General features: G+C 38.3%; 1 protein-coding gene across 5 annotated transcripts in view; it reads left to right on the plus strand.

Annotated features, from left to right (window-relative positions):
• PSEN1 (presenilin 1) overlaps window positions 1-27,258 on the plus strand; it is a 71,899-nt gene extending 44,641 nt beyond the window's left edge. For all 5 annotated transcript variants that reach the window (XM_064292714.1, XM_064292710.1, XM_064292711.1 and 2 more), the window contains 7 exons: window positions 977-1,044; window positions 3,067-3,287; window positions 6,813-6,911; window positions 9,859-9,945; window positions 15,470-15,643; window positions 20,987-21,105; window positions 22,571-27,258. In XM_064292714.1, coding sequence (XP_064148784.1) covers window positions 977-1,044; window positions 3,067-3,287; window positions 6,813-6,911; window positions 9,859-9,945; window positions 15,470-15,643; window positions 20,987-21,105; window positions 22,571-22,726 — 924 coding nt within the window. In that variant the 3' untranslated portion in view covers window positions 22,727-27,258. The remainder of the gene's footprint in view (window positions 1-976; window positions 1,045-3,066; window positions 3,288-6,812; window positions 6,912-9,858; window positions 9,946-15,469; window positions 15,644-20,986; window positions 21,106-22,570) is intronic.
• Window positions 27,259-27,859: the final 601 nt, after the last annotated feature.

The following is a 27,859-nucleotide window of genomic DNA, read 5'->3' on the forward strand; positions in this document are numbered from 1 at the left end:
GATCTGGGGGATGGGATGGAAGATTTTAAAAATGAAGACAAAATGGTCTTGATTTGGAGGCGCTTTTTTTCCCTTAAGATTTGTCTTGATTTGTTCTGGTTAAGAGATGTACCAGTTTAGAGACGTTATTGGTTAAGATTAAAGCAAATAATGGATACATCTACCTCTAAATATCTCACTTTTGTTTAGAAGTTACTTGACAGTTTATCACACTTTATTCCATTTGTTAAAACCCCCAGTCTTCTTGGGTTGTATAATTTTTTCCCCAATATACTGATTATATAAAATTACTATTTAAAAAATCCATCTTGTATAGTAGATTTCAAAAACCAAATTCAGATTCTATTTCTTATAATAAGCTATACATGACTAATAATGACTGGTGTTTATGTAGTTGTTTATGAAAATGATGGACTGACTTATAAGTATTTCAAAGACTTTATAATATTAATACTTATTAATAAACCATTAAAAAAAACAGGAAGTATTGACGTACCAATTGCAACTTTAGATTCTGAATGTTCATTTGTCAAATAGTCGTGTAATTTAGAAGGTCTGTTTTCTCGTGTATACAGATCACTTAAATGAGTATCTGATTTTCAATTGTTTTTTTTTTTTGTATCAGAAATACTACAGAATTCCTCCATTGAAAGTATTGTTATGTTAAAGTTTAAGTCACCTGTTGACTGTGTTGATAATTTGGTATTTTAGAATGCACAGTTTTCTTTGTAAATTTTTATATATTTCTAAAGGAACAAGGCTCTATATATGTCTTGTTGAGGTTTCAATTTTATATTACAGATAACACCAAAGAGTTCCGTATCGGTATGCACTGACTCCAGAGCCACTTTTTTATTCTCCCATCTGAAAAGAGTAACATTTACAGATACATTATTTTTGAAGTGAAAATTTTTCATTTTTTAAGGTTCGTGAAATCTGTTAATTATATTGATACTCTCTTTTTTTCCCCCTGTAGGTTATCCATGCCTGGCTTATTATTTCATCTCTACTGTTGCTATTCTTCTTCTCATTCATTTATTTAGGGTAAGTGGTGAAATATATGATCTATTTTTGAGCAGTTAACTGTGTGTTGGCCGTATAACTCACTTAAGGCATGTACTTTGTTGATAAATTACTCTTGAGTTATAACTTTTTCCAAATGTAGATTGTACTTGCTATTTAAGACAAATTAATATTGTAGACCTTGCATATAATAAATAGAACTGAAAGAACTCAAGACTGCAGTTAATTTTAATCCTCATAAGAGAAATGCTAATTGTAGCTATACATCGTGTTACAAAGATCAAATAGTTTGATAATATCAAGGCAAGGGTGCAGGGAAATAAACACTCACACATTGGTGCATAACTTTTATCAAGAGTAATTTGACATATTCATTAAGATTTTAAACGCGTATGTCCAGAGCCCAGTAATTTATAGGGATAATTATTGCAACATTGTTTCTAATAATAAAAGAATGGAATCAAGCCAAATATCTGTCAATATAAAACTGGTTCATGGAAGAGAATGAGGTAGCTCTGATATACTGATATAGAACGTTCTCCATGAATACTATTAAGAGAAAAAAGCCTGGTGGTGTTATTGTTAGGTGGCGTCAAGTCGATTCCAACTCCTAGAGACCGCATGTGACAGACTAGAGCTGCCCCATAGGATTTTCTAGGCTGTAATCTTTGTGGGAGCAGATTGCCAGGTCTATTAGCTCTTACAAAGCTGCTGGGTGGGTTTGAATCATTAGTAGTCAAGTGCTTAACCATTTGTACCACCAGGGTACAGAACAGTTATATAATAATATATATAACATACTATAGTTTGTGTCTAATATGTATATGCAGACACATACACCTGTGTGTATATATTTGTGTAGACTATCTCTGGAAGGACTCCCATGAAATTAATAATAGTGGTTTCCTCTAAAGATGGAATAAGAGGGAAACTTATTAAGTACTATCAATTCAGATATTGAAATGCTTAATACAAATAGCTAGACTGTCCAGACATTTTAGCATTTACTTTATTTTGGAATTTCAAAGGGAAGAGGGCTCATCTCTCTGGATAGTCTCCATAACCCAAAGTTTTCTCTATATCAGGCGCTTGCTTTCCGCTCAGTTATTCAGGACATCTTTCTGAGTTGTAATTTCTTTATTTTTAGATGATGGTATTTTTTTTTTCCAAATTAAAAGTGTTCTTCATGATAAAAATGACATTCATCGTAAGAACATAAATATACATTTTATAAGATTATTAAGAAGAAAAGTAAAAATCTTAAGATAAATACTGTCATCCTTTCAGGAATTAATCTACCAATCTCTTGCTTTCCCTTCTCACATGCTATTTCACGTAAATGGAATCTTTTATTTTTCAGGCAATAATGTGTTATGGCTATAAAAATATATATATGTGTGTGTGTGTGTGTGTGTGTGTGTGTGTGTATGGCTATACTGAGTATCTTTGTATGAAAATAACATCATTTATGTCCCAAAAGCCCATTGCTGTCAAGTTGATTCCAACTATAGTGACCCTATAGGACATAGTACAACTGCCCCATAGGGTTTCTAAGGAGCAACTAGTGGATTTGAACTGCTGACCTTTTGATTAGCAATCAAGTTCTTATCCACAACGCCACCAGGGCTCCACTCGTTTATGTCCTACTTATAAAGTTCATTGGTGCATGTTTAACTTTTTCCAATTTCAAATATTTTAAACTAGGGATTCCCAAAGTATAGTCTGGCATTTTAGGTGGTATATGGTCTCCTTTTAATTTTTAATAAGCATGTACTTATTTTTACAGTTATGGCGTGTGACATTGGCTTCCCATTTATATGAATGTTACAAAGTTTCCTGTTAAAATAAGCTTAACTTGAGTAAAAAAAAAGAAAAAAGTGAATTAATTAAAAGAAATGTTAAATAAACAGTAATGGTGGGGACAGCTGATACTAGATAAGATAAAAATATGAAGGTGGAATATAAATATCTAATGTTTGAAAACTAGTTCTAAACAATGTTTTGGTAAATATATGAATCTTTGAAAATCTTTACTTTTTTCAGGGAAGTGTTTAAGACATACAACGTTGCCATGGACTACGTTACTGTTGCACTCCTGATCTGGAATTTTGGTGTGGTGGGGATGATTGCCATCCACTGGAAAGGTCCACTCCGACTCCAGCAGGCTTATCTCATTATGATCAGTGCCCTCATGGCCCTGGTATTTATCAAGTACCTCCCTGAATGGACTGCGTGGCTCATCTTGGCTGTGATTTCAGTATATGGTAAAAACCTAGGACTGACATATTGTTCATCCCAGAAATGCCTCATTGCTGTGTTTTTCTTCCTCTTTTCATTATCTTGACTTAAGGAAAATGATAAGTTACAACCCATAGCCAGTCAGTAATAATTAGCTATAGTATCCTTTTCATATAAAGAATTTAAAAATTTGGAGATCTTAAAAAATGTTTTATTACTATCCCCAGTTTAACTCAGTGGTGGGTTACTGGAAGGAGCCATGGACTTCTGGTTAGAAGACTTGGATTCAAGTCCCGTCTCTACCACTGTGACCTTTGGAAAGTGACTCAGGTTCTTTGAACTTCAGTTTCCCATTTGTAAAATGTGAATAGTGCCTCTCAGGGTTGGAAGAGTTCAGTATGTTAAACACGTGTTGAAAAGCATTAGCAGAGTGCTCGACACATAAAATGCTCAATAGATGTTTAAAATCAACTTAGGTTACCTACTTTTTATAAGGTAACTTGGGCAGAATTATTCTTTTAAAAATAAAGCTTATTTGGGTAGTGTGAGATTCACATTCTTTAACAATCAGTGTGGCAGTGGTTCTGTACAGTCAGAGTGTACCTCAACCATGAACAACCAAGGCAGCTGTACGGGCATATACTCTGGATATCAGCCCCACATTTAGGCCAAAAAGAGGTCCTTTCCCAGAGGTCAGTATATGGTCTGCGTATTGTGATAAGACAGTGCTCTTTAATCGTTGTCGAGATGCTTATTAAAATATCACTTGACCGATGGTAGGAAACCTTGTCATCCCCATTTGATTGACAAAGAAAAAGTCTATGGAAGTAGAACTGAACTGGTTCTATCCTATTTGAAAAATAGGCAGAAGTCTATAGAACCAAAAGTCATATACTCTCTGTGCCAGACTTTCATGATGACCTTATGTTATATAATAAAAAAAAATACCAGAATCACACTATTTAAAGATAAATACTGTCATGTTTTCAGGAATTAACCCACCAATCTCTCGCCACACACTATTTCACGTAGATGATTATCTTTTTTTTTCCTGTCATGGCTACATTCCATCTGGGTGTGTGTTGTGTGTATGTGAACACTTGAAAATACAGTTTATAAATTACTCATCTATTGTTTTATAGCTCTGATTAAGAATGCCAGTTCTGGAGACAGACTGCCTAGGTTCAGTCCAGACTCTTCTATCACTTATTGGCTACATGGCTACAGACAAGTTACTCCACCTCTAAGTCTCAGTTATTGTTAGGATTAAATTGAATAATACACACAAAACATTTAGAACAGTATCAATAAATGTTAGTCATTATTATTTTTTTTTTTATATATAATCCTATGAAGTAAGCAAGGCAGTTATTATTCTTGGTTTACTGCTGACAAACCCCGGGTTTATAGAAGTAAGTGATTTGCCTAAACTTACGTTGTTTGATCTAGCATCTGAATCCCAAATCCAGTATTCTTCCTGCTACACTACACTACTTCTTCCACGAGTAATGCAGATGATTATCTCCACAAAGTTTTGAGTTCCTTTAAAATGAGAGAGATTTTTCTATTCAGTAAATAGAGTAGTGATTTTCAAGTCCATTTTATAAGGCCTCAAGATGTAAATTTGTCACAAAGGTTCTGAAATTCTCAAAACAAAATTAATTTTAATTTACTTTAACCTAAAAATAAAAGAGTTTTGAGCAGCCATCTAAGATAAAACTATTGGCTTCTACTCGACTGGAGCAAAAGACAATGAAAGACACCAAAGACTCGAAGAAGAAATTAGTCCACAGGACTAAAGCCCACACAAACTGTGGCATCTTCTAGCCTGAGACCAGAAAAACCAGATGCTGTCCAGCTACCATGAGCATTCTGACCAGGGACGCAATAGAGGGTCCTGGATAGAATGGGAAAAAAAATGTAGAACAAAATTGAAGTTCCTGCAAGTGACCAGACTTACTGGACCGATAAAGACTAGAGACACCCCCGAGATGATCGCCCTAAGATACGCTTTAAACTTGGAACTGAAGCTACTCCTGGAGGTCATCTTTCATCCAAGTAATAGATTGGTTTATAAAACAAATAATATCACCTGTGAGGAATGTGCTTCCTTAAACAATCAACTGTATGGGACTACATTTACCCAAAAGCAAAGGTGAGAAGGCAAGGAGGGGCTGGGAAGCTAGATCAGTGGAAACAGGGCACACAGAATGGAAATAATGATAATGCTGACACTGTGAAAATTGTAACCAATGTCACGGAACAATTTGTATAAAAATTATTAAATGGGAACCTAATTTGCTGTGTAAACTGTCACCTACAACTCAGTAAAATATTTTTAAATAAAATTTTTTCATGTAGCAATTTTATGAAGAGTATATCACAAAACCAAAATGGTAAATAATGTGTTGAAAAACCTCAATATTACAAAGAAGGCAAATTTTCCTCATCTGACTCAAATCAAACTGGAAGCTTTGAGAGCAGAAATTTCTTTATGTGTGTGAGTGTGTGTGTATGCTTTATCATTACCATTCAAGGAGGCATGACCACTTGGAAGTATGAGGTTTTTAAATGCATCTGAATAACAGCAGTGTGAACACAAGCTATCAAGTCTTCCTTTATAAATTTAGCAATCCCTGTTTTATATTTTTAAATGTTGGAAGTTATTTTCTACATTTCTGTATTCTGGATTTTCATGACACTGAGAAAATGTTAGAAAACTTGCAGTTGATGGGCAGAGATGGTGATAGACCAGGAGTAAGAATAATTTAGGCATATCGCTTCCTCTGTGAGTTGCTGTTTCTGTAAACTTGGCATTCTCTGCCATCTTCAGCACCACATGTATTCAAAGACCTGAATATTTGTGACGTGTGTTTATTTGACAGGAGAACTAAAGAAATTCTAAAACTTCTCATGCAAAGAGTTATTAATTACCTTGTTTCATTTAAATTTACTGCTCTCATATTTCAGGTATTCCTGAGTAGTACCTATACTATTTTATTTTTTGTAGCAAAATCTCTATTATATATGCCATTTTTAAAAAGAAGAAGGGGGCGTATCTCTTCTACTCTGTTCTTTGTATTTTGGAAAGTTCCATTAAATCCGCTGTATTAAGTTCTTCTCAGAGAAGAGTTTGTAGCTCTCTGTGTAGCTCCCAGGTATAGTTTGTTTGGAAATGGCTTGTTCCCATTTCTGCTTGTTGTAGATTGCCCAGTGCTCTAGTTCTGTCTTGTCATTTTCTCTGCCTCTTTCCTTCAAACTGATGAGAGCCCAGAGCTCATACTCTGTAAATTAAGCAAGTAACAGCGTAGTCAAACTCAAAGTGAAATTTCCATAGGTCTTATATTCCTATGTAATTTTGCATATTTTCAGGGGTTTTTTTCCCCCAGAAGTTTACCTGTCACTTATTTCATATTCAACCTCTTTTTGTGTCCCCTCCCTCCCCCCCCAAAAAAGCGTCAAACTTTTTTCCCTTGGTTAATTCCTCCCTAACATACCCATTTACATGTTTAGCCAGTACATTTTATTGGATGTCTCTTCTGTTTTTCTAGATTTAGTGGCTGTTTTGTGTCCAAAAGGTCCACTTCGTATGCTGGTTGAAACAGCTCAGGAGAGAAATGAAACTCTCTTTCCAGCTCTTATTTACTCCTGTAAGTATTTCAGAATCATGTTGAATTAGTAATCACCTTAGTATTTATAGGGACTCAAACATATAGTTATGGCCATCATCATGGTACTCCGTCTTGTCTGAAATGCATAGTAGCATTAACGCAGCACCTGCACACCCTTTGTGTCCTGCGAACTGTTGTCTTCTTTCTGACATTGGTTCAGCAGAGTTTTCAACATGGGTGAAAAAGGAAGAAATCTTTAGAGATTGGGGACCCAGAGTATCCCTGTTTAAAATCTTATTAGTCAAGAGTTATTGAGCATTTGTGTGTGTGTGTGTGTGTGCGTGTGCGTGTGTGTATATATGTATGTATGTGTGTGTGTTTGTGTATTTATGTATTTTTTTGCAGTATATATATATATATGTGTATGTATACTAGCAGATGAATCTCAGCCTAGTTAATTGGAGGAGTTGTGCTAGTCCTTCAGCGTGTGTCTGTCACGTTTTTGTTTCAGAGCCATGCTCTTCCTAGGCATTCAGTAAATACTTACCGAGGATCGACCTCATCCACTTCTAGAACACTGTGGAGGACAAAAATATGACTAAGACACCTTGCCCTCCCTCAGAGCCCATTTGCTTACAATTTAAAGGGGAGATAAGACAAGTATATAAATAAGCAACATCCAAGGCAAGGTGTTTTCAGTTTCTTAAGAGGCACATTCAAAGTGCAGGGAGAGTTCAGGTCTAGTTGGGGAGCCAGTGAAGGCTTCATGGACGAGACAGCATTTGAATTGAACCTTCAAAGGATGGGTAGGATTTCATCCAGTACAGGTGGAAGAGTCGGTTCCAAAAGTGGGCTCATTTTCAAGAATGGCTTGGAGTAGATATAAACAAAAATGCAAAAAGTTTTAAGTCAACTTTCTCGGCTATTCTTTAAAAATAACAACCCTTCTATGCATTTATAGACTCCCTCCCGGTTAAGGGTGTTCAGTTTACGAAAGCGTCTTCAGGAGATGAGTGAACATTTTTGTTTTCTATTTCTTTCTTTCTGGCAGGAAAAATGCACACCTGCTCTTTGGACTAGATCATTTTTCCTTACTAGACACTAGCAGAGGTATTCCCCTCTGCTAACTTAACTAAATATGAAGCTAACAGTTGAGGTAGATTGTTTTATGTGAAGCTTTTCTTTGATTTCATATCAGTTAGAAGGGGTGTTAAAGCAAATTAGTTTTTTAATCTGTGTATTTTCCTATTGATCTAAGCTATTTAGGGTTAAGGGAAATTTTTTTAGTAATACTAGTTTATTTTACAAATTATATTCATGATTTTGTATATCAGGAGTCAGCAAATTATTGCCCGTAGCCAAATCTGGATGTGGCCTGTTTCTATACAGCCTGGGAGCTAAGAATGGTTTTTATATTTTTAAAGAGTTGCTTAAAAAAGAAGAATATGGGACAGAGACCAGATGTGACCCACAAAGCCTAAAATATTTACCATATGGCCCTTTGCAGAAAAAGTTTACTGACTCCTCATTTCTATGGTAATGTTAAATGTTAAAACAAAAGGGTTCGTAGCTACGTTTTTCCATACTTACATAAAGAAAGAACATCAAATAAATAGCTGCTGCCTTCATTGCCAAGAAGGCTATAGAAATCCGTAAACCTTGTACATAGTGATTTTAGCTGGCCTTTTCTTTCTCTTCTTTGGATTTGGATTTAGTTAAACAGTGTATTTCTTGCCTGGCTTATACTGACTTTGATCATGTTAGTTGGATTATTGTATAATAGAGCTCTTTGACCTCAAAAATTAAAGGCAGTGGTGAATGATCAAGTGTGGCTGTTATAGAATTTCAGCCTCTTGGGTTGTGTGGTTCTTTCATAAGTTAGTCAAGAAGCCTAAGAGTATTAGGAACATGGATATAGTTATACAGTCATAGTCATAAAAGGCCAGAGATACGTAGATGCCATGTATTTTGTTTACAGTTACTTATTATGACAAGACTGGACTCAGGCTACTGCGGACATTTGGTTCCTCTGTAGGGTCACTATCAGGCGGAATCGACTCGATGGTGGCGGGTTTGGTTTTTGGTTATAGCCCTGCATGGCACACATTTACATGTAGTTTTGTATTATTGTCAGTGTATCTTTGGGATAAATTCCTAAAAGTGGAATTGCTGGGTCCAAAGATAAATGCACATGTAGTTTTGCTAGATATTACCAGTTCCCCTCTGAAAGGGTTATACTGTTTTTCATTTCTACTTACATCGTATAAGAGAGGGTAGCACAATTTGAAAGTATGCACATTGTCTTTTAACTAAAATGTGAGAGACAGAGAAAGAAATGTGTGTATATCTATATGCTTGTCTATGTAGATATATCGATATATATGTATTCTTGTGGAAGGTACATAGGACAGACCAATTAACTATCTAGTGTCTTTATGTTTATTGCTTTTACTCTTTTTTTCCTTACTCCTTGTATATAACAGAGTATAGCATTATTAAAAATTCCAGAAGTGAGACCTAATATGAGGGAAACTTACACTGTTCATCTTTAGAATTATAATTATTAGCTGGGGCTTTTGTGAATCCCAGCTTTGTCCTCCAGTATAATTCCAATAAATAATTTTCACCAGTGAGTTCATACTGTTTTAGGAGATTCAACTAGTCCGACCATTGTTTCAGTGGAGCCTGGCCGGCCTGAACAGTTTTCCTTCTGGTTACTTTTCAGGGACGGCATGTGATGATGAATAGCTTTGCTATAGCAGCTGAAGTTTGAATGTTACAGTAAAATTTAGTTTCCAAATTTTTTCTTATCTGTGAATATAAAAAAAATTTTTGGTTTTTAACTTGCATTTACCTCTGGTTGTTATGGATCCTTAAGGCATCGTTAGGAAGATTGTTGGTTTGTGTGGAGAAATAATAGCCTACTATCTGTGTGTTTTCCTTCTATATTCCCAGTGCTTACCTGGACTTTTATGTTTCTCAACAGCAACAATGGTGTGGCTGGTGAATATGGCAGAAGGAGACCCAGAAGCCCAAAGGAGAGTATCCAAAAGCTCAAATTATAACGCACAAAGTAGGTGGTTTTTATTTGGTAGTTTCTTGGTTGTTCAGGGTCATCTTATAGGCTTAACAATGGGTCGTGAAGCAATGGTTTTAACTTCTTTTTTTAGTCATGGACTCCCCTGAGAATCTTTTGAAAGCTATCGTAATAGAAAGTAAATACCCATAAATATTTAAAGAGTTCAGGTACCCAAAACCCAACAATGCAGTCAGGCCCCTAGGTTAAGCATGTCTGCCATTAAATACGTAATACTAGTTTGAAAGGTTCAAGTTGAAACTATAATTAAAAAAAAAAAAAAAAGCTCTATCCACAAGCCTGTAAAAATGAGAGCCTCTTGTCTAACATGGCCAGAGTAACTTTAATACAATTTGATTTGAGATGTGGTAATGTTTATAACTGAAAGGTTGGCGGTTTGAACCCACCCAGCAGCTCCTCAGGAGAAGGCAACCTGCTCTCATAAAGATTACAGCCTAGAAAACCCTGTGGCCGTTCTGTTCTGTCGCACGGGATCAATATGAGTCTAAATCAACTCGACAGCACCTACCAATTATGCTAAGCTGATCACTAAGCAGATAATGATTTTCTGAATGAGGACGCTGATGATGACTTAGACTGGGAGATTGAAAGGCCTGCTTTTGGGTACTACAGAAGATACTAAGGAGAATATAAGTTAGGAGTTATTATTAGAAAGAATTAAGGAATAATAGCACAATATAAAGAGTAAAGAAGAATGGAAACTTAAAAAAAAAAAGAAAAAGGGCTAACTTTATGAGGAAGCTGAAAAGCAGAATAAGAACAAGGTGAGAGAAGAAAAAATAGGCCTTAATTGAGTCGCTGTTTGTCAGGAAAGGAAAAGCTTAGTTTTTATAGAGCCAAGTTGGCATTTGAGTAATTGCAAGGAGGGCAGTTTCAACAGGGAATTCATGTTTGGGGCCCAGAGATGTCAGGACATTAGGCTGCATTCTGTACTGAGCAAAGCAGCAGAACAAGGTTATCATTAGGCACCTTGGAAAAGGAAGCAGGAAATAAACTGAAAACAGTTGATACAAGTGTGGTTGTTGTATTAATCTGTTGTTAACATGAAGAGGGTTGTATCCTTTCACCATACTTATTCACCCTATATGCTGAGCAAATAATCTGAGAAGCTGGACCATATGAAGAAGAACTGGGCATCAGGATTGCAGGAAGACTCATTAACAACCTGCATTATGCAGATAACACAGCCTTGCTTGCTGAAAGAGGACTTGAAGCACTTACTGATGCAGATCAAGGGCCACCACCTTCAGTATGGATTGCACCTCAATATAAAGAGAACAAAAATCCTTACAACTGGACCACTAAGCACCGTCATGGTAAACGGAGAAAAGATTGAAGTCGATTTCACTTGGATCCACAATCAACATCCATGGAAGCAGCAGTCAGGAAATCAAAAGACGCGTTGCATCAAGCGAATCTGTTGCAAAAGATCTCTTTGAAGTGTTGAAAAGCAAAGATGTCGCCTTGAAGACTGAGGTGTACCTCACCCAAGCCATGGTGTTTTCAGTCACCTCATATGCATGTGAAAGCTGGACCATGAATAAGGAAGACTGAAGAAGAATCAAGGCCTTTGAATTATGGCGTTGGCAAAGAATATTGACTATACTGTGGACTACCAAAAGAATGAACAAATCTATCTTGAAAGAAGTACAGCCAGAATGCTCCTTAGAAGCAAGGATTGCAAGATTTCATCTCACATACTTTGGCCATGTTATCAGGAGGGACCAATCCCTGGAGAAGGGATTGGTAAAGTGGAGGGTCATTGAAAAAGAGGAAGACCTTCAATGAGGTAGATTGACACCATGGCTACAACAATGGGCTCAAGCATAGCAACAATTGTGAAGATGGTACAGGACTGGGCAGGGTTTCATTCTGTTGTACATAAGGTCACTATGAGTCGGAACTGTCTCAATGGCACCTAACAACAAACAACAACAACTTGAAGAGAATTAAAAGGTTAATTGTGACTATATATGTATGTGAGTATGAGTGTGTATTTGATACATCAAGATTTTATTCATTTGACAAATGTTGGTTGAGGATCTATGTGCTAGGTATTCTGCTAAGCTTTGGGGATGTAGCAGGAGCACTGGTACGCTCACTCAGCTGCTAACCGAAAGGCCAGTGGTTCAAAAGATACGCCAGTCTGCCTTCCTAAAGATTACAGCCTTGGAAACACTATGGAGCATTTCTACTCTGTCCTGTAGGGTTGCTGTAAGTTGGAATTGACTTGATGGCAGTGGGTTTGGTTTTTTATTTTTTGGTGGGGGGACATAGCCCTGAACAAGATATCTCCTTCCTTCGTGGAGCTTAAACCCTATTTTAGGAGACAGACCTTTAACACATAATTTGTGTATTCATGATAAGTGCTATAAAAGAGAAGTATAAATGGCTGTGAAACTTTTTAATAGGGGATTTCATCATTCTAAAAAATCTTCAAGGAAGGCTTCCCTGAGTTAGCGACAATAAGAGTTTGCCAGGTAAAGAGTGGAAGAAGAGCTTTCAGAAGAGTAAACAAATGGGCAAGAGCCCTGAAGTGAGAAAGAGCTGGGTGAACTGCAGTGTTTCTCAGCAGGAGAGCTGTTGGTAGTTTGAGTGGGACAGTTCTTCATTGCATGGGATTCCCCCACACGCTGCAGGGTAGTTAGTGTCCCTAACTCCTCACCCACTAAATACTGATAGTAGCTCTGAGGCATTGCAGTAACCCGGAACTCCCCCACCCTGATCATTTCCAAAAACTCTGAGAGGGAGGTGCCACCCCCAGTTAAGAACTGTGGTGTTAGAGGAACAACAAGCTGGAATGGAACAAAAGAGCATAGGATTCCAAGAGGGATGGATGTCTGTGCAGGCAAAAAAATAATAGAACTGCGAGGTTACCTGATGTGTTTGAACTCTGAACTCTATGTCAGAGAGTTTGAGAACAAATTAGTAATTGGTAATACGTAGAAATTTGGACAAGGAAAAAAATGAAGCAGTTTTCCAGGGAAAACAAAAAGCTGCACAAAAAAGAAAATGTAATTATTGTACCTTTTGACTGAAGCAAAGTAGTTTAGTCATAAGTGCTGTTTGCATGGTGATAATATAAAAGCTGAATATTAATTTAACCCAAAATTGTGACATTTTGGGGACATGGAGAGAGTTAAATTTTGTGTGTGTAGGAGTATGAGAGCTGATGCTTCATCGTCCCTATAGGAAGTGAATATGTACATGCCTAAAATCAAAACATCAAATGATAGCACTGTGAGCACCGGATTTATAACTTAATTAAGTATGGAGTAAATTCCAAAAGAAACCACTGAAAAAGTTGAAAGTGGGAGTGAGGATCAGGAGTGAGGAGTGTGAGGCACAGTAGGGACTGCTGTTTTTATTTATAAACCTCATGCTTACAGGATTTTATAAACTCTGCACCAGGGAAGGATTCAGATGATATGGGGCCTGGTACTTATAAAATTTGGGGGGCTGCCTCTTTAAGAAAAAGAATACAAAATTATAAATTTGAAATTGCTGGGGCCCGTTCCAGAAGAATTCCATGCAAAGGAGGGCCCTGAGTATAAGCTTTATTAATTTGGAATGGTAAATCTCTATCTGCTATGACCATGGATTACTTTTATAAAAAACAAAGGAAGGAAAAAGTATTATGAATTTATGTGTTTTAATTATTTTTAATATATGGAAGGTTACTAAGACTATCATATATACTCATAATATTGTGATCAAGTGACCTTTAAGTCAGATTGGCTGTCATTAAAAGGAAAGACTGGCCCATAAAAAAATTCACTCCCACCTTACTCATCCCTCTCATAATGAATCTGCTTTTATAAGTCACCAAAGCCAGCGGTGAGTGCCGCCAGTTAGGAACCCTACAGCTGTAAAGAACAGGAAAATCCAACTCAGTCGCCTTTAACAGAGGAAATACGTTCTCTAAATGCAGTCTCTGACCAGACAAGAAGTCTTGAGGTACAGGACCTTCTGGGATTGGTTCGTTTTGTGGCTTAATGATGTTATCATTAAGGTTTTTTTCCACCTTCCTCCTCTGCCATCCTTCATATACAGGCTGGGTCCTCAGCCCACCACTACTCCTCATGATCACAAGGTGACACCAGTAGTTCTGGGCATCATATCCAGAAGAGACAACATCCCATGGAAGAAGGGGGGCTGCTTGTTTCTTCTTTCAATCTCGCATAAAGAGTGAAAAATTCCCCCAAAATTCCCAATAGCCTTTCCTTCACCATTCATTGGCTAGGAGAACCCTGCAGCCCTAGATCTAAGACACGCCCAGCTTTGATGTGTCAGGATTTACCGCTAGAAGGATAGAAACCCAAACAAAATCAGGGCTCTGCCCTAAGGGAGTAAGGGGGAATGAATGTTGGGTAAGCAACCGACAGGCACTGTTAGAGCCCATGATGTGGGGCTTTTAGAGCCAGCTAACCTGAAATAGCTGGGTAGATCCAGAGGAAAGTATGTGCATTTCTCTGTGTTGAATAGTCCTGAATTCCTTTAGATAGCTACGTTATCAACCTCTCCAAGTATGAAGTGAATTGAGAGTGTTGCAGTCTGTTTCTAACTTACAGTATAGCCTCCATGTAGTTTCCTTAAAGGCATTAAGAAATTGTTCTAAATATTGTTGTTAGGTGCCAGCAAGTCAGTTCCGACTCATAGTACAACAGAATGAAACACTGCCCAGTCCTGCACCATCCTCAGAATCGTTGTTATGCTTGAGCCCATTGTTGCAGCCATTGTGTCAGTCCATCTCGTTGAAGGGCTTCCTCTTTTCGATGACCCCCTACTTTATCAAGCGTGATGTCCTCCTCCAGGGACCAGTCCCTCCTGATAACACAGCCAAAGTATATGAGACAAAGTCTTGTCATGCTTGCTTCTAAGGAACATTCTGGCTGTACTTCTTCCAAGACAGATCTGTTGATTCTTTTTGGCAGTCCTTGGTATATTCAGTATTGTTTGTCAACACCACAACTCACAGGTGTCAGTTCTGCGGTCTTCCTTATTCATTGTCCAGCTTTTGCATACATACAAGGTAATTGGAAACACCATGGCTTGGGTCAGGTGCACCTTAGTAGTCACATCTTTGCTTTTTAACACTTTAAAGAGATCTTTTGTAGCAGATTTGCCCAAGGCAGCGCGTCTTTTGATTTCTTGAATGCTACATCCACGGATGTTAATTGTGGATTCAGGTAAAATGAAATCCTTGACAGCTTCAGTCTTTTCTCCATTTATCATGATATGGCTTATTGGTCTAGTTGTGAGATTTTTGTTTTCTTTATGTTAAGGTGCAATCCATACTGAAGGCTGTGGTCTTTGATCTTCATCAGTAAGTGCCTCAAGTCTTCTTTGCTTTCCCCCAGCAAGGTTGTGTCATCTGCATAACACAAGTTGTTAAATAGTCTTCCCGCAGTCCTGATGCCCCGTTCTTCTTCATATAGTCTCAGATTATTTGCTCAGCACTTCTAAATATTAGGGCTGTAATCTCTGTTTTCTCTTGAAGGCACAGAAAACGTCGCACAAAACTCTGTCGCAGCAAATGATGATGGAGGCTTCAGTGAAGAATGGGAGGCTCAGAGGGATAGCCAACTGGGGCCTCATCGGTCCACACCTGAATCACGAGCTGCTGCACAGGAACTCCCCAGCAGCATCCAACCTAGTGAGGATCCGGAGGAAAGTATGTGCATTTCTTTACATTGAGTAGTCCAGAGTTTCTTCAGATAGCTGTATTATTAACCTCTCCAGGTATTAAGTGGATTGAGAGTGTTGCAGTCTATTTTTAAATAACAGTATATTTAGATGGGATATTCCATTGTAGTAGTTGGTGTTTTTCTCGTAATTAAGTTTGTTGATGGGCCTAATACTACTGCTCACATTTTTTAAATTGACCCTTTGTAAGCCTGTTCTCTGTTTTTTTTTTTAAGTGAAAGAGTTTTTTGAAAGTTTTTATTCTGTTAAGGCTTCATGGCTGCAATATATTTGTGTAAAAAGTTTAATCTATTTCATTTCTTGCTGTACAGAAATCTGTAGATTTACATGTCGGCCTTTTATAATTGTCATTCCCTTTGTTGGTAAGCACCATATCATCTAAAGAAAATCAGAGAGGTTTGGGATATGGGCAGAAATTCAGGTATTTCCTCAGTGTCTAAGATGTGTTGTTACTTGATAGGCCCCTTAGGAACATTACCAGCCAGTAGAACCCTGTGGCCAGGGCTCAGCCATCTCTTCAGTTAGTTTGAGAGATGTGGTTTATTGAGTAAGAGGTTCACGCATTTTCCAACTAACTTATCCTTACTCTTTTCCCATATAAATGAAACTCTTGATTAAAACATTACAGCAAGAATATTAATAGTTTTTAAAGAAACAAGCACTTAGATTCCTTAGCTTCCATAATCACTGATCACTGTATATTATGACCCCAGACTTTATCCTTCGGCTTGAGCAGAACACTTCTTACAGCTCATCCTTATCTAACATGTTCTCTGTCCACAAAGGTTACTATCATAGCTAGGTTGCCTCTTCTGTTCCTCTCCGCTATTCTCAAAGGTGCCTGGAGTAAAAGAAAGAAAGAATAAAGCTGGTGAGCGTCACAGCAGCATGATTCTTTCCTGACTGTCTTTTTCAATTTGTAGACCCCCTCTCCTGATTAGGACCCATGGTGGTGCAGTAGTTAAGTGTTTGGTTGCTAACCAAAAGGTCAGCGGCTTGAATCCACCAGCCACTCCTTGGAAACCCTATGGGGCATTTCTACTCTGTCCTATAGGGTCACAATGAGTTGGAATTGACTCCATGGCAGTGGGTTTTTTTTTGTTTGTTTGTTTCTCCTGATTGTCTCTTCTGTGTCCTCCTCACTGCCAGCTTTTTTTTTTTAAGGAAACCCCAAATATCATCCTAACTTCAATATTTTCCTTATCTGGGCTGATGTAAACTTATAATTGACATTCCTTCATCTTCTTAGCAGCTCACACGTAACCATCTCTGATCGCTTTAATGTTCTAAACCAGACTTACGATTACTTAAAAAAGTTGCATTTTACACCCAAAATTTGGTTTCTAAAAGGCCCATATGTTTTTCAAAACAACCATTTAAGAATCAACATTTAATCAGAAAACTTAGCAATTTTTAAACTATGAATGTAAAGCATTTTTATTCACCGTGAAGGCAGTTGATCTGCTGCAGATTTTAAAATGAACTTCCGAAAAGACAGCATGCCAAGTACAGACTGGTCTGAAGTTTGCTAATGTAGACTTAAGAGTTTATTAGAGTAGTCAGATTAGCCTCTTGTCTCCAGGAGTGGAAATTTGACTAGGAGACTCTTTCTGTAACCTCAAAGAACAGGGAAGGAGGTAGATTTTGCTAGTTTCTTCAAGTGGAGGAAGTCATAGAAAGGCAACATAATAAATTTTAATTTGTTTTTAATGTTTCTATTTATCAAAAAGATAATAGGAAATATTTTATTGTGTGATTATGTTATTATATTTATGTTAGGTACATTTTATGCCGCTAGAAGTCCTTCAGAGAAATCTTACAATTAAAGCAAATATTTTTCATCATTTATTGTCTTTACCAGATCTCATGCATGATGAATCAGCAGATGCCCCTCTTAATATTAAAGAACGCCACAATTGCCCAAAATTATTCTTCAGAACTGGCAAAAAAAAAAGTCAGTGGAAGGTCTAGACTACCATTAGCAGTGAAGTACTGGCAGCAAGTTTCAGCATTAAGACAACAATAGACTATTATTAAGTCATTAGTTCTGACTTAAGCACTTTCCACTGCTATAACCTTAGTTCTTAGGCTGTGGCATATTTTGATTGAATAAACCAGAAGGAGCTGTTTAAAGAAAACAAATTCCCAAGCAACATGATTTTTCTTAGTTTTTATGTGCTGATCCAGCCTGTTCTGGTTATAGGTAAATGAAACTTGTTAACTGTCTAAAGAAAAAACTAAATGCTTATTTGTCTACTTCCCTACTCTGTTTTGATTTTGCTAATAAAATATATCTTTCTCTCTATTACAGTGAATGATGTAAAGTATAACTCTAGCATTTACCATGATACTACTAATATTTAAACAAAAGTAAAAATCTTAGGCCATGATTTTAAGCTTGATTCAGTACGTTATTTTGTTCTTTAACAGCTTTGTTGAAATAGAATTCACATCATACAGTTCATTCATGTAAAGTGGTGGCTTTAGTGTATTCACAGAATTGTGCAACCATCACCACAGTCAATTTTGGAGCATTTTTATTACCCCAAAAAGAAACCCTGTACCCCTTATCTGTCACCTGCAGTACCTCTAAATCCCTGAGCCATAGACATCCACTAATCTACTTTCTGTCTGTATTGAATTGATTTGCCTATTCTAGACATGGTATATAAACAGAACCATACAATGTATGGTCTTTTGTGTCCGGCTTCTTCCACTTTGCGTCATGTTTTAAAGGTCTGTCCATGTTGTAGCATGTATTAGTGTTGCATTTCTTCTCATTGCCAGATAACATTCCATTGTATGGATATTCCACATTTAACTTGTTCACTCGTCAGTTGATGGACATCTTGGTTGTTTACATATTTTGGCTATTACGAATAATGTTACTCAGGAACATTCACGTACAAGTTTTTGTGTGAACAAATGTTTTCCATCCTCTGGTATACACCTAGGAGTAGAATTGTTAGGTCATTTGGTAACTCTGGGGCCCTGGTGGCACAGTGGTTAAGTATTTGGCTACTAACTGAAAGGTTGGCAGTTTGAATCTACCAGCCACTCCTTGGAAACCCTATGGGGCCGTTGTACTATGTCTTACAGGGCCACTATGAGTCGGAATTGACTCAACAGCAATGGGTTTTTTCAGTGGGGTTATGGTAACTATGTTGAACTGTTTGAGGAGCTGCCAGACGGTTTTCCAAAGTGGTTGTACCATTTTACATTCCCACTAGCAGTGTATGGAGGTTCTGATTTCTTTACATTTTCAACAGCACCTGCTATTATCTGTTTTTTTTTTTTTTTAATAACCATCCTAGTGTAATATTGTTGTAAAGATAAGTATGTAGATCAGTAGAACAGAAGAGTCCAGAAATAAAATGGTCAATTGATATTTTTACAACAGTACGAAGATAACTCAGCAGGGAAAAGGTAATCCTTTCAACACATGGTGCTCAGACAGTTTTTTGTTGTTAACTGCCATTGAGCCAGCCCCTGTGTTATGGCAACCCCATACATGATAAAACTGCCCGGTCCTGTGCCATCCTCATGATAGGTTGCAGATTAGACCATTATGGTCCGTAGGGTTTTCATTGGCTGACTTTCAGAAGTAGATTGTTAGGCCTTCCTAGTTTTACTCTGGAAGCTCCATTGAACCCTTCAGCATCATAACACACAAGCCTTCACTGAGAGATGAGTGGTGGCCACACACGAGATGTGTATCGGCCAGGAATCAAACCCTAGTCTCCTGCATGGAAGGTGAGGATTCTGTCACTGACCCACCAGTGCTTCATGCGTAGACAGTTGGCTATCTCATATACAGAAGCATAAACTAAGATCTCTACCTCACCCCATACACACCATCAAAAATGAGCTCAAAATGGCCATAGACCTAAATGTAAGTAGAAACCTACAAAACTTCTAGAAGGAAACATAGAAAAAAATTCATAACCTTGGATTGGGCAGAGAATTCTTAGACATAGCTCTGAAAGCATGATTCATAAAAGAAAAAAATTAATAAATTGAACCTCATCAAAATTAAAACCTTTTTTACTTTAAAAGTTATTAGGAAAAGGGAAAGAAGTGACAGACCAAGAGAAAATATTAGTAAATCATATTGCGAGTCATGTTAAAGGACTTGTATTTAGGAAATAAAACTCTTACAGCTCAGTAATAAGGTAAACAACCCAATTTAAAAATGGACAAAAGATTTGACTAGACATTTCACCAAAGAAGAAGTACAATGGCTAATAAGCATGTGAGAAGTTGCTTAGCTTCATTAGGGAAATGAGATACGACTACACACCCACGGGAATGGTTGTATTAAAAAAAAGACTGACAATAGCAAGTGTTGGTTAGGATGTGAAAACTGGAACTCTCATGAACTGCTGATGAAAATGTAAACTGGTAACATCACTATGGAAAATAGTTTGACAGTTTCTTAAAAAGCTAAAGCTAAACTTAACCATACAACCCAGCGATTCCACTTCTAGGAATCTACTCAAGGGAAATGAACACCGTCTACATGAGTGATTGTAGCTGTGTTATTTACAGTAGCCAAAACCCGAAAACAGTCCAAATAGCCATTAACTAATAAGTGGGTAAATAAAATGTGGTATATCCATAAATGGAAACTGTTCATCAGTAAAAGGGATTAAATTACAGATACAGGCAATATCATGAATTAACCTCAGAAACAGTATGTTAAGTGAAAGAAGCCAGGCAGATGTAAAAGACGTCATATCATATGAGCGCAGTAATATGAAATGCTTAGAAAAGGCAAATTTAGACTGAAAGCAGATCAGTGGTTGCCTAGGCTGGGGATGGGGAGTAACTGTAAATAATCTTATTGAGGTGATCGAATTGTGATGATGGTCGCACAGCTCCGTAAATGTACTACAATTAATGAATTGCACACTTACAATGGGAGAATTTTACAAGTTAATTATACCTCATATCAGTTTTATCTGTTTTTTAAAAAGGAAAATGATATGTATCTCTTAGGGGATCTTATAAGATTTTATAGCACAAGTGCCAGGTATAAAGTAGGCATTCAATAGGTGACAAATAATTGTTGTGATTACCATTGATGTGTAACAGCAATATCCACTGTTAGACTACCGGGATCCCAACTCATTTCTATTTGTAAAAGACAGAGACCAAGTGAAAAGAAACCCACTAAAGCCTGGTTTTGTATGATACCATTTACTGACTTCTCAGTCATTGCAAGGGGGAGTAGGGCAGTCGTCTTTTTAAATTGTGAAATCATAGGAAAGATTGACAACTTTTTTTAATATTTTTAATCTTTCCTCTTTAGGGGGAGTAAAACTTGGACTGGGAGATTTCATTTTCTACAGTGTTCTGGTTGGTAAAGCCTCAGCAACAGCCAGCGGAGACTGGAACACAACCATAGCCTGTTTTGTAGCCATATTAATTGTGAGTATCCACCCAAATTGTGAGTATACAGGAATAGAAATGTGTCAGAATCCTACTCTCAAAACTCTGATTACTCTGTCCCTTTAAGGCAGTCCTGTTTTAGGCCCAGGTGGGCTGGGTGTTCTAGTCACCTGGGGAGCTTTTTAACAACTCGGATAATTGGACCTCACCTGACTAGCTCTCCACTCTGACGACGCTTTAGAATCACCTGGGAACTTCTAAAACTATGAGCCCCACCCTGAGGTAGTCTTATTTATGTTTCCGTTGTGTATGTTTTCAAAGTTCCCCAGGAAATTCCCGTAAGTGCCTCTGATTAGGAACTACTGGGTCGAGCCCAACTATCAAGCCCAACAGCCTAGATACTTACAAAAATAGCTCTGCTAGAGAGCAGTTTTAAGGGGTAAGCAGATCTTTACTTAGGCCCTGGTCTTAGTTACTGAGGGTTTGGTGATTTTATGTTTAATGATACAACCTGTAGCATCCAGTGTTACTTTGGGCGGCAGGTAGTAGGTGAGAAACACTAACGCGATGTGTGATCCTGTAGAGATCTTGCTTCTAGTGCCACAACATGGACCCTGAGGCTTTCAAAACCGTGATTGAAGTCGGTAATTCATAAAACATTTCTCATTGCAGTCAGTATTCATAAAAGATTTTTCATTGCTATTTTTACTAAAAATGTAATTAACATATCTGAGTGACATAGAGTATGTGATAAAGTTAGATGAGGGATGGAAGAGCCTTTAATTATGCATTTATTTTGTAGTTACATTTGTAATTTGTCATGATATATAACTAGTTGAAATTTGCGTGTATTTTATTTCCCTTTTGAGGTTAGCTTTCTGGATTTGAAATTATTTTATTGGGTCTTGTGTCTTTTAAGAAGACAATTGCTTCTTCTTGATAAACTGAAACAGGCTCAGTCCCCAGATTTTCTAGTCAGTGTCTCAGTAACTAGGGTAGAAAGTAAACTACATTACAGAGGCTCAGGGTTTGCAGGAAAGCGGTATAGTCTTCATAAGCAAGCTTTTGATACCAGTTTGTTCTACGAGCACGTATTTGTTGGGCCCCACACAGCGTAAAGAATGCTCCCCGCTCTGGGATTTCAGTTAGCCAAACCAAAACCACAGAGGCCAACTAAATATTTTATTACTTTTTTTTTTCCAAAAATATTTTTACTTATTTTCAGACTCTATTTCTTGCCTACAGCTAGGGGGTGAGGTATCAACAATATGCATAGTGACCTCTGTCGCAGAGGAAAATAAATGGTGTGTTTCCCTTTTATCAGGAAGCTACATTTGTTTTTAATGGCTCTTGTTACAGATTTAATGAAAACGTTTGTTCTGAAATTTATCCCAAAGGATAGTATTCAGTCAATTAAAACCAAGACTTGTGATTGAGTTACTTTGCCCATTTATTACTTTCACAATTACATGTGAGATTGTGTCTTTTCCTCTCTTCTCCACAGGGTTTGTGCCTTACATTATTGCTCCTCGCCATTTTCAAGAAAGCATTGCCCGCGCTTCCAATCTCTATCACCTTCGGGCTTGTTTTCTACTTCGCCACAGATTATCTTGTGCAGCCCTTTATGGACCAATTAGCATTCCACCAATTTTATATTTAGCGTATTTACGGTTGGAATCTCATGGATTTTTCTCCTTTGACTCTAATAAAATCTGGGGAGGACAAAGGTGATTTTCCTGTGTCCACATCTAACAATTCAAGATTCCTGGCTGGGCTTTTTGCAGCTTCCTTCCAAGTTTTTCTGGCCACATGCAGAATTGGGCACTGAAAGGCAGGTGTCTACAGAAAATGGTTTTGAACATACTTCATCATGGTGGACTGAGTCCCTCGGTGCAAAAACTGCCAGATTTGAGGGCCAGAAACAAGGAAAGATGATGGGCCAAGAAGTTGCTGTGCTAGCACCAGCAGTGTGACCCTTGGTCACAGGTAGATTTCACCAACACTACGGATTCTCAGGACTACCATCACCAAGAGGTTACATGAAGTGGTTTAAACCAAACAGGACTCTTCATCTTAAACTATATCTTGAATATCAACCTAATAATCCTGTATTAGTTGAATTCTGGACCATTTCAGGAGCTACTGTGAGGAAAGAAGGCACCAGAGCAAAATGGAAAGATGGAAAGGGGCTCAAACTTTCATTTTTAGTTTTTGCTGTAGACTTGTTATTTTCAAATAAGGTTTTTGTTTCTCCTTGAGTCACATCAGATGTGTAGGCTGATTTTGACAATTTATGTTCTGAAGCACTGAAACCCCGTTACCATCTATGGTTGCCATTTTTCCCAAGGCTTATTTGAGGTTGATTTATTATATAAGTCTCAACCTCAGGTTCCAAATTCAGTAATTTCTGGAAATAATCATCCTTAGGTAAATTCTAGCCTTTTCACCAAGTTCCTCATTTTTAGACATACTTGTAAGTTTGTTTGACTGCAGATGCCGCCTGTGTTCCCCACCACTCCTTCACTCCCACCCACCAGCATTTCTCTTACACAGCAAATAGGACAGCTCTGTGGTAGCAGGTGACCCAGTTACTCCAGGATTTTACTGTGTGTGATTCAAAGAATGTGTTATGAATCAGTGCTATCAGCCTTGCTGTCATAATTTCTCCAATAACAAATAAGTTGTGTGCCCAAAGACAGTGGAATTAAAGAAGAGTAAAATGGCTGGTGAAGCACTTCTGTCCTGGCTCTTCTTTTTTAACTGTAACCATTGCCTCTGACAATAGGTCAGAATTAGAACTAATAGCCAAAAGCTGGTGGTTTATAAAGTTTATGAATCAGTGGTACCAGTACAAAGCCAGAGTTTGGAGAAACCATTCTTCCCCTTGGCAAGCTGTGGGAGAACCTAGGGCCAGAAGGAGAAGCAGCAGCCAAGAGAAGAAAAAAGAGGCCTCTAGCAGCCAGCAGGTCAAAACGAGCTAATGTCCTGTGGGCGGATGGTAAGGAGGAGATCCACAGAATTCCTCCAGAGCTTCACAATGGGTGTTCTGTGGTTTCCCATCTACATTACCCTTTTTCTCAATGTACCTTTGTGTGAGTTGGGGCAGTGGAGGTACTGGCTAAAATTACAGTGGAGTTCAGGCTCTGTGCTGTTAAGTTAGACAAAGCACGGAAACAGAGCTGTCGGCCTGTGTGCACAGGGCACTTCTCAGTGAAGCCCACTGAGGTGCAGCCCCACTTTTACTGCAGAGAACCCTTCGTCCTGGTGGTTAGACTGTAAGTGTTTGTGAGAAACTTTGTTTCCTTCTGTGGCTGAAGGAAGGCCAGGCTCTCCCTCTTTTGCCTGCTGCTTTCTCTTCCTGCCCATCATATGACCCAATTTGGAGTGTCTCCTTGGAGCTTAGAATATTTATTTTCTGTCATGAGATATTTTTGATAAGAAACTAACTTTAGAAGTTGCGTGCTGGTACTAACTTAATAACCCAAGTTTAAGTAAAAACTTGCTCATGTTAGGCAGTTGGGAACTGCAGGAAAAATAAGGGCTATGCAAAGAAAGAGTGAGGCTTAGGGTGGGTGGTAGGTTTTCTCATCTCTGTTTATTTCTATTAGCCCCTTTTCTCTAAGATTCTCTCTTCTCTCACATACGTGGAAAGGATGTGATTGAAAGACTATAACAAAGCCACCTGAACACCAATTTATGATTCTAAGCATTCTTGAGGGAGCCCTGATCTAGGGTAGTTTATTTGTGCAAGGATCCCCAATGTGTTATATCTTTTATGTGTGCGGTATGTGAGATAAGGGTGTTTCAATCCACTCTATGTTCTGTATGTCTTATGTGGAAAGATTGCAATAAATCTGTCACTTTCTGCAAATGAAAAGGGCTTGGAGCAGTTACTGATGAAGATCAAAGACCACAGCCTTCAGTATGGATCACACCTCAACATAACGGAATCAAAAACCCTCACAACTGGACCAATAAGCGACATCATGATAAACAGAAAATATTGAAGTTGTCAAGGATTTTCATTTTACTTGGATCCACAAGCAGTCAAGAAATAAGATTACATGTATTGCATTGGGCAAATCTTTTGCAAAAGAACTCATTAAAGTTTTAAAAAGCAAAGATGTCACTCTGAGGACTAAGGTGCACCTGACCCAAGCCATGGTGTTTTCAGTTGCCTCATATGCGTGCAACAGCTGGACAAATAATAAGACTGAAGAAGAATCAATGCATTTGAATTAGGGTGTTGGGAAGAATATCAGATATACCAGGGACTACCAGAAAAACGAACAAATCTGTTTGGAGGAAGTACAACCAGAATGCTGCTTAGAAGCAAGGATGGCGAGACTTCGTCTCCCATACTTTGGGCATGTTATCAGGAGGGAACAGTCTCTGGAGAAGGACATTATGCTTGGCAAAGTAGAGGGTCAGCAAAAAAGAGGAAGACCCACAAAGATATGGATTGACACAGTGGCAGCAACAATGGGCTCAAACATAGTAACAATTGTGAGGATGGTGCAGGACCTGGCAGTGTTTTGTTCTGTTGTACATAGGGTCACTATGAGTTGGAACTGACTCAATGGCACCTAACAACAACAATGAGCCACATCTCAGCACGTTTAAAACCACATACAGAGAAGCCATTTAGTGTCTTTAAATCATTGATCCCAGTCACAGCATTTTAACATCAGACATTCTTTTTAGAATTACTTCAGTAGTTCCTGAACTATCAAAATGCTAGTCTTCCATCATGAAAAGTAGTTTGTCGCCGGAGAAAACCGTAGCAGTTCCACAGAGGATGAGCCCTCACACGTAGGCAGAGGGGCTGGCTGGGAGCCAGGGCAGACCCTTTATCATTATAAGGCATGACCAGCCGATCTAACGTGCTTAATGAAATGAAAGAAAATGGCGGGAAGGAAAGTAGTGTCCAGATTTAACTGGCTTACAGAATAAAGGTCTTTCTATACAGAATGTCACTATAGACTGTGGAAATATTTGGAATCCATATTTGGAAGATCTGTAGGGTTTTTTCAGAGAAGAAGGCGTCACTTGCCTGTTTTTGAGTCTCCAGGTTAATGTGCAATTCCAGAGTCACAGCTCTCACTATAAATGACCAAATTTCTCAGGAAGAGAGGGACACTTTCTAAGCAACTTGGAAGAAAACATAAGTAGGTAGTTTATTGATGTCACTACAGAAGCAACAAAACAGCTGAAGGTGGGATGTTCTTACTTTAAACTCTTGGACCTGCGTTTTTCAGAGTGTCTTCCTGATTTTAAAAATCCCCTCTGTAGTAGATACGCAAACAATACATTTACTGCTTAGCCTTTATTTGGCGTCGACAACTTTACATGTGTCATCTTGATCATAATCTGCAGAATGGGAAGCAGAAGCTAAGCTACCAAACAAGGTCTTCCCGGGTTCCGTTAGCAGTCGACAAAGGAGGCCTCTGATCCCTGACTCCCAACGCCGGGCCTTGCATATTAGACCATTCCTGATCTGACCCTGGAAGAAAAAGAGCTCAGAACCCACTAGGAAGATTCACTCAGTGTCTTGTATGTTCCTTGGCGTGGTGCTGGAATCCAAAGATGCAAGGATGAGTGCAGCTGAAATCTCTTGTTTTCCGGCATATCACCTTTTTAACTTCTCTGAAATGCTGGGTACTTGTCAGTTGCCACTTGTCACCCTCACCGTGGCACAGTCTGTTCTGACAATTGCAGCAGCATCTGTAGGTGTTGTGAATATTTCATTCCACGGAGGCGGTGGTGGACTTAGAAAACTGATGTTATAAAGGTGACTTGATTCTTTGAGAACCAGTCCTCTGGTAAAGTACTCCTTTTTCTCAGTCATTTTTGGCGAAATCTCAGAATCATCCAGATGTCATCATCTGAACAGTCCTTTTATCTGGCGGAAAACGCCTCTGCAAGAGCAAGATTGCGGTTTAGGCAGCCACAAGCAAACGTAGCCTAGTTGGGCATTTTAAATCTCAGATTTATGTATTAAAAAGCAGCCTGGTCACGAAAGGAGAGGCTGTAAGGAGGGAGCGGGCTGACTCATTAGAGGGAAAGTAAGTGGGAGTATGTAGTAAGGTGTATATAAGTTTATGTGTGAGAGACTGACTTAATTTGTAAACTTTCACTTAAAGCACAATAAAAATTATTAAAAAAAAAAAAAAAAGCCAGACTTTCCTGCCTGATAGAGACTGGAGGAACCTCTGAGACTACTAAGACACCCCTCTGACTTGGAACTGCAACCATTCCGGGAAACTACCTTCTAACCAAGCAGTAGACCAGCCTGTAAAATAAACAATAACACCCGAAAAGAATGTCCTCCGCAGAACAAACAATTAGACAAAACCAAAAGGGCGACGTTTGCCCAAAAGTAAAGACGCAAAGGCAGGAAAGGATAGGAAAACCAGGCTAAAGGAAATGGGGAACCCTGGGCAGAAATGGGGAGAGTGTTGACACAGTATAGGGTTTGCAACCAATGTCATGGATCATTTGTGTACAGTTTGTTGATTGGGAAACTAAGTTTTCACCTAAAACAATAAATTTTTTTTTTTTTAATGCAAAAAAAGAAAAAAAACAGCCTGGTGCTGAAATGAACCCCTCCTGGAATGTCAAAGCTGTTTCCGAGGTGCCTCAGCAGCAGGGTACCTCTCGCTGGATGAGGCAACGTTCCCACCAAAAAGGAGCTGGGCCCACCCTGGATTCTGGAATGTGTTGCTAGTACTGCACTTCCAGTTGGCCTGTGTAGCAGGAAAGACTTCCCAGAAAGCAATTTTCCTTTTGAAAT

The sequence above is a fragment of the Loxodonta africana genome, chromosome 10 (assembly GCF_030014295.1).
Source record: "Loxodonta africana isolate mLoxAfr1 chromosome 10, mLoxAfr1.hap2, whole genome shotgun sequence".
In the NCBI taxonomy this organism is placed as follows: Eukaryota; Metazoa; Chordata; class Mammalia; order Proboscidea; family Elephantidae; genus Loxodonta; species Loxodonta africana.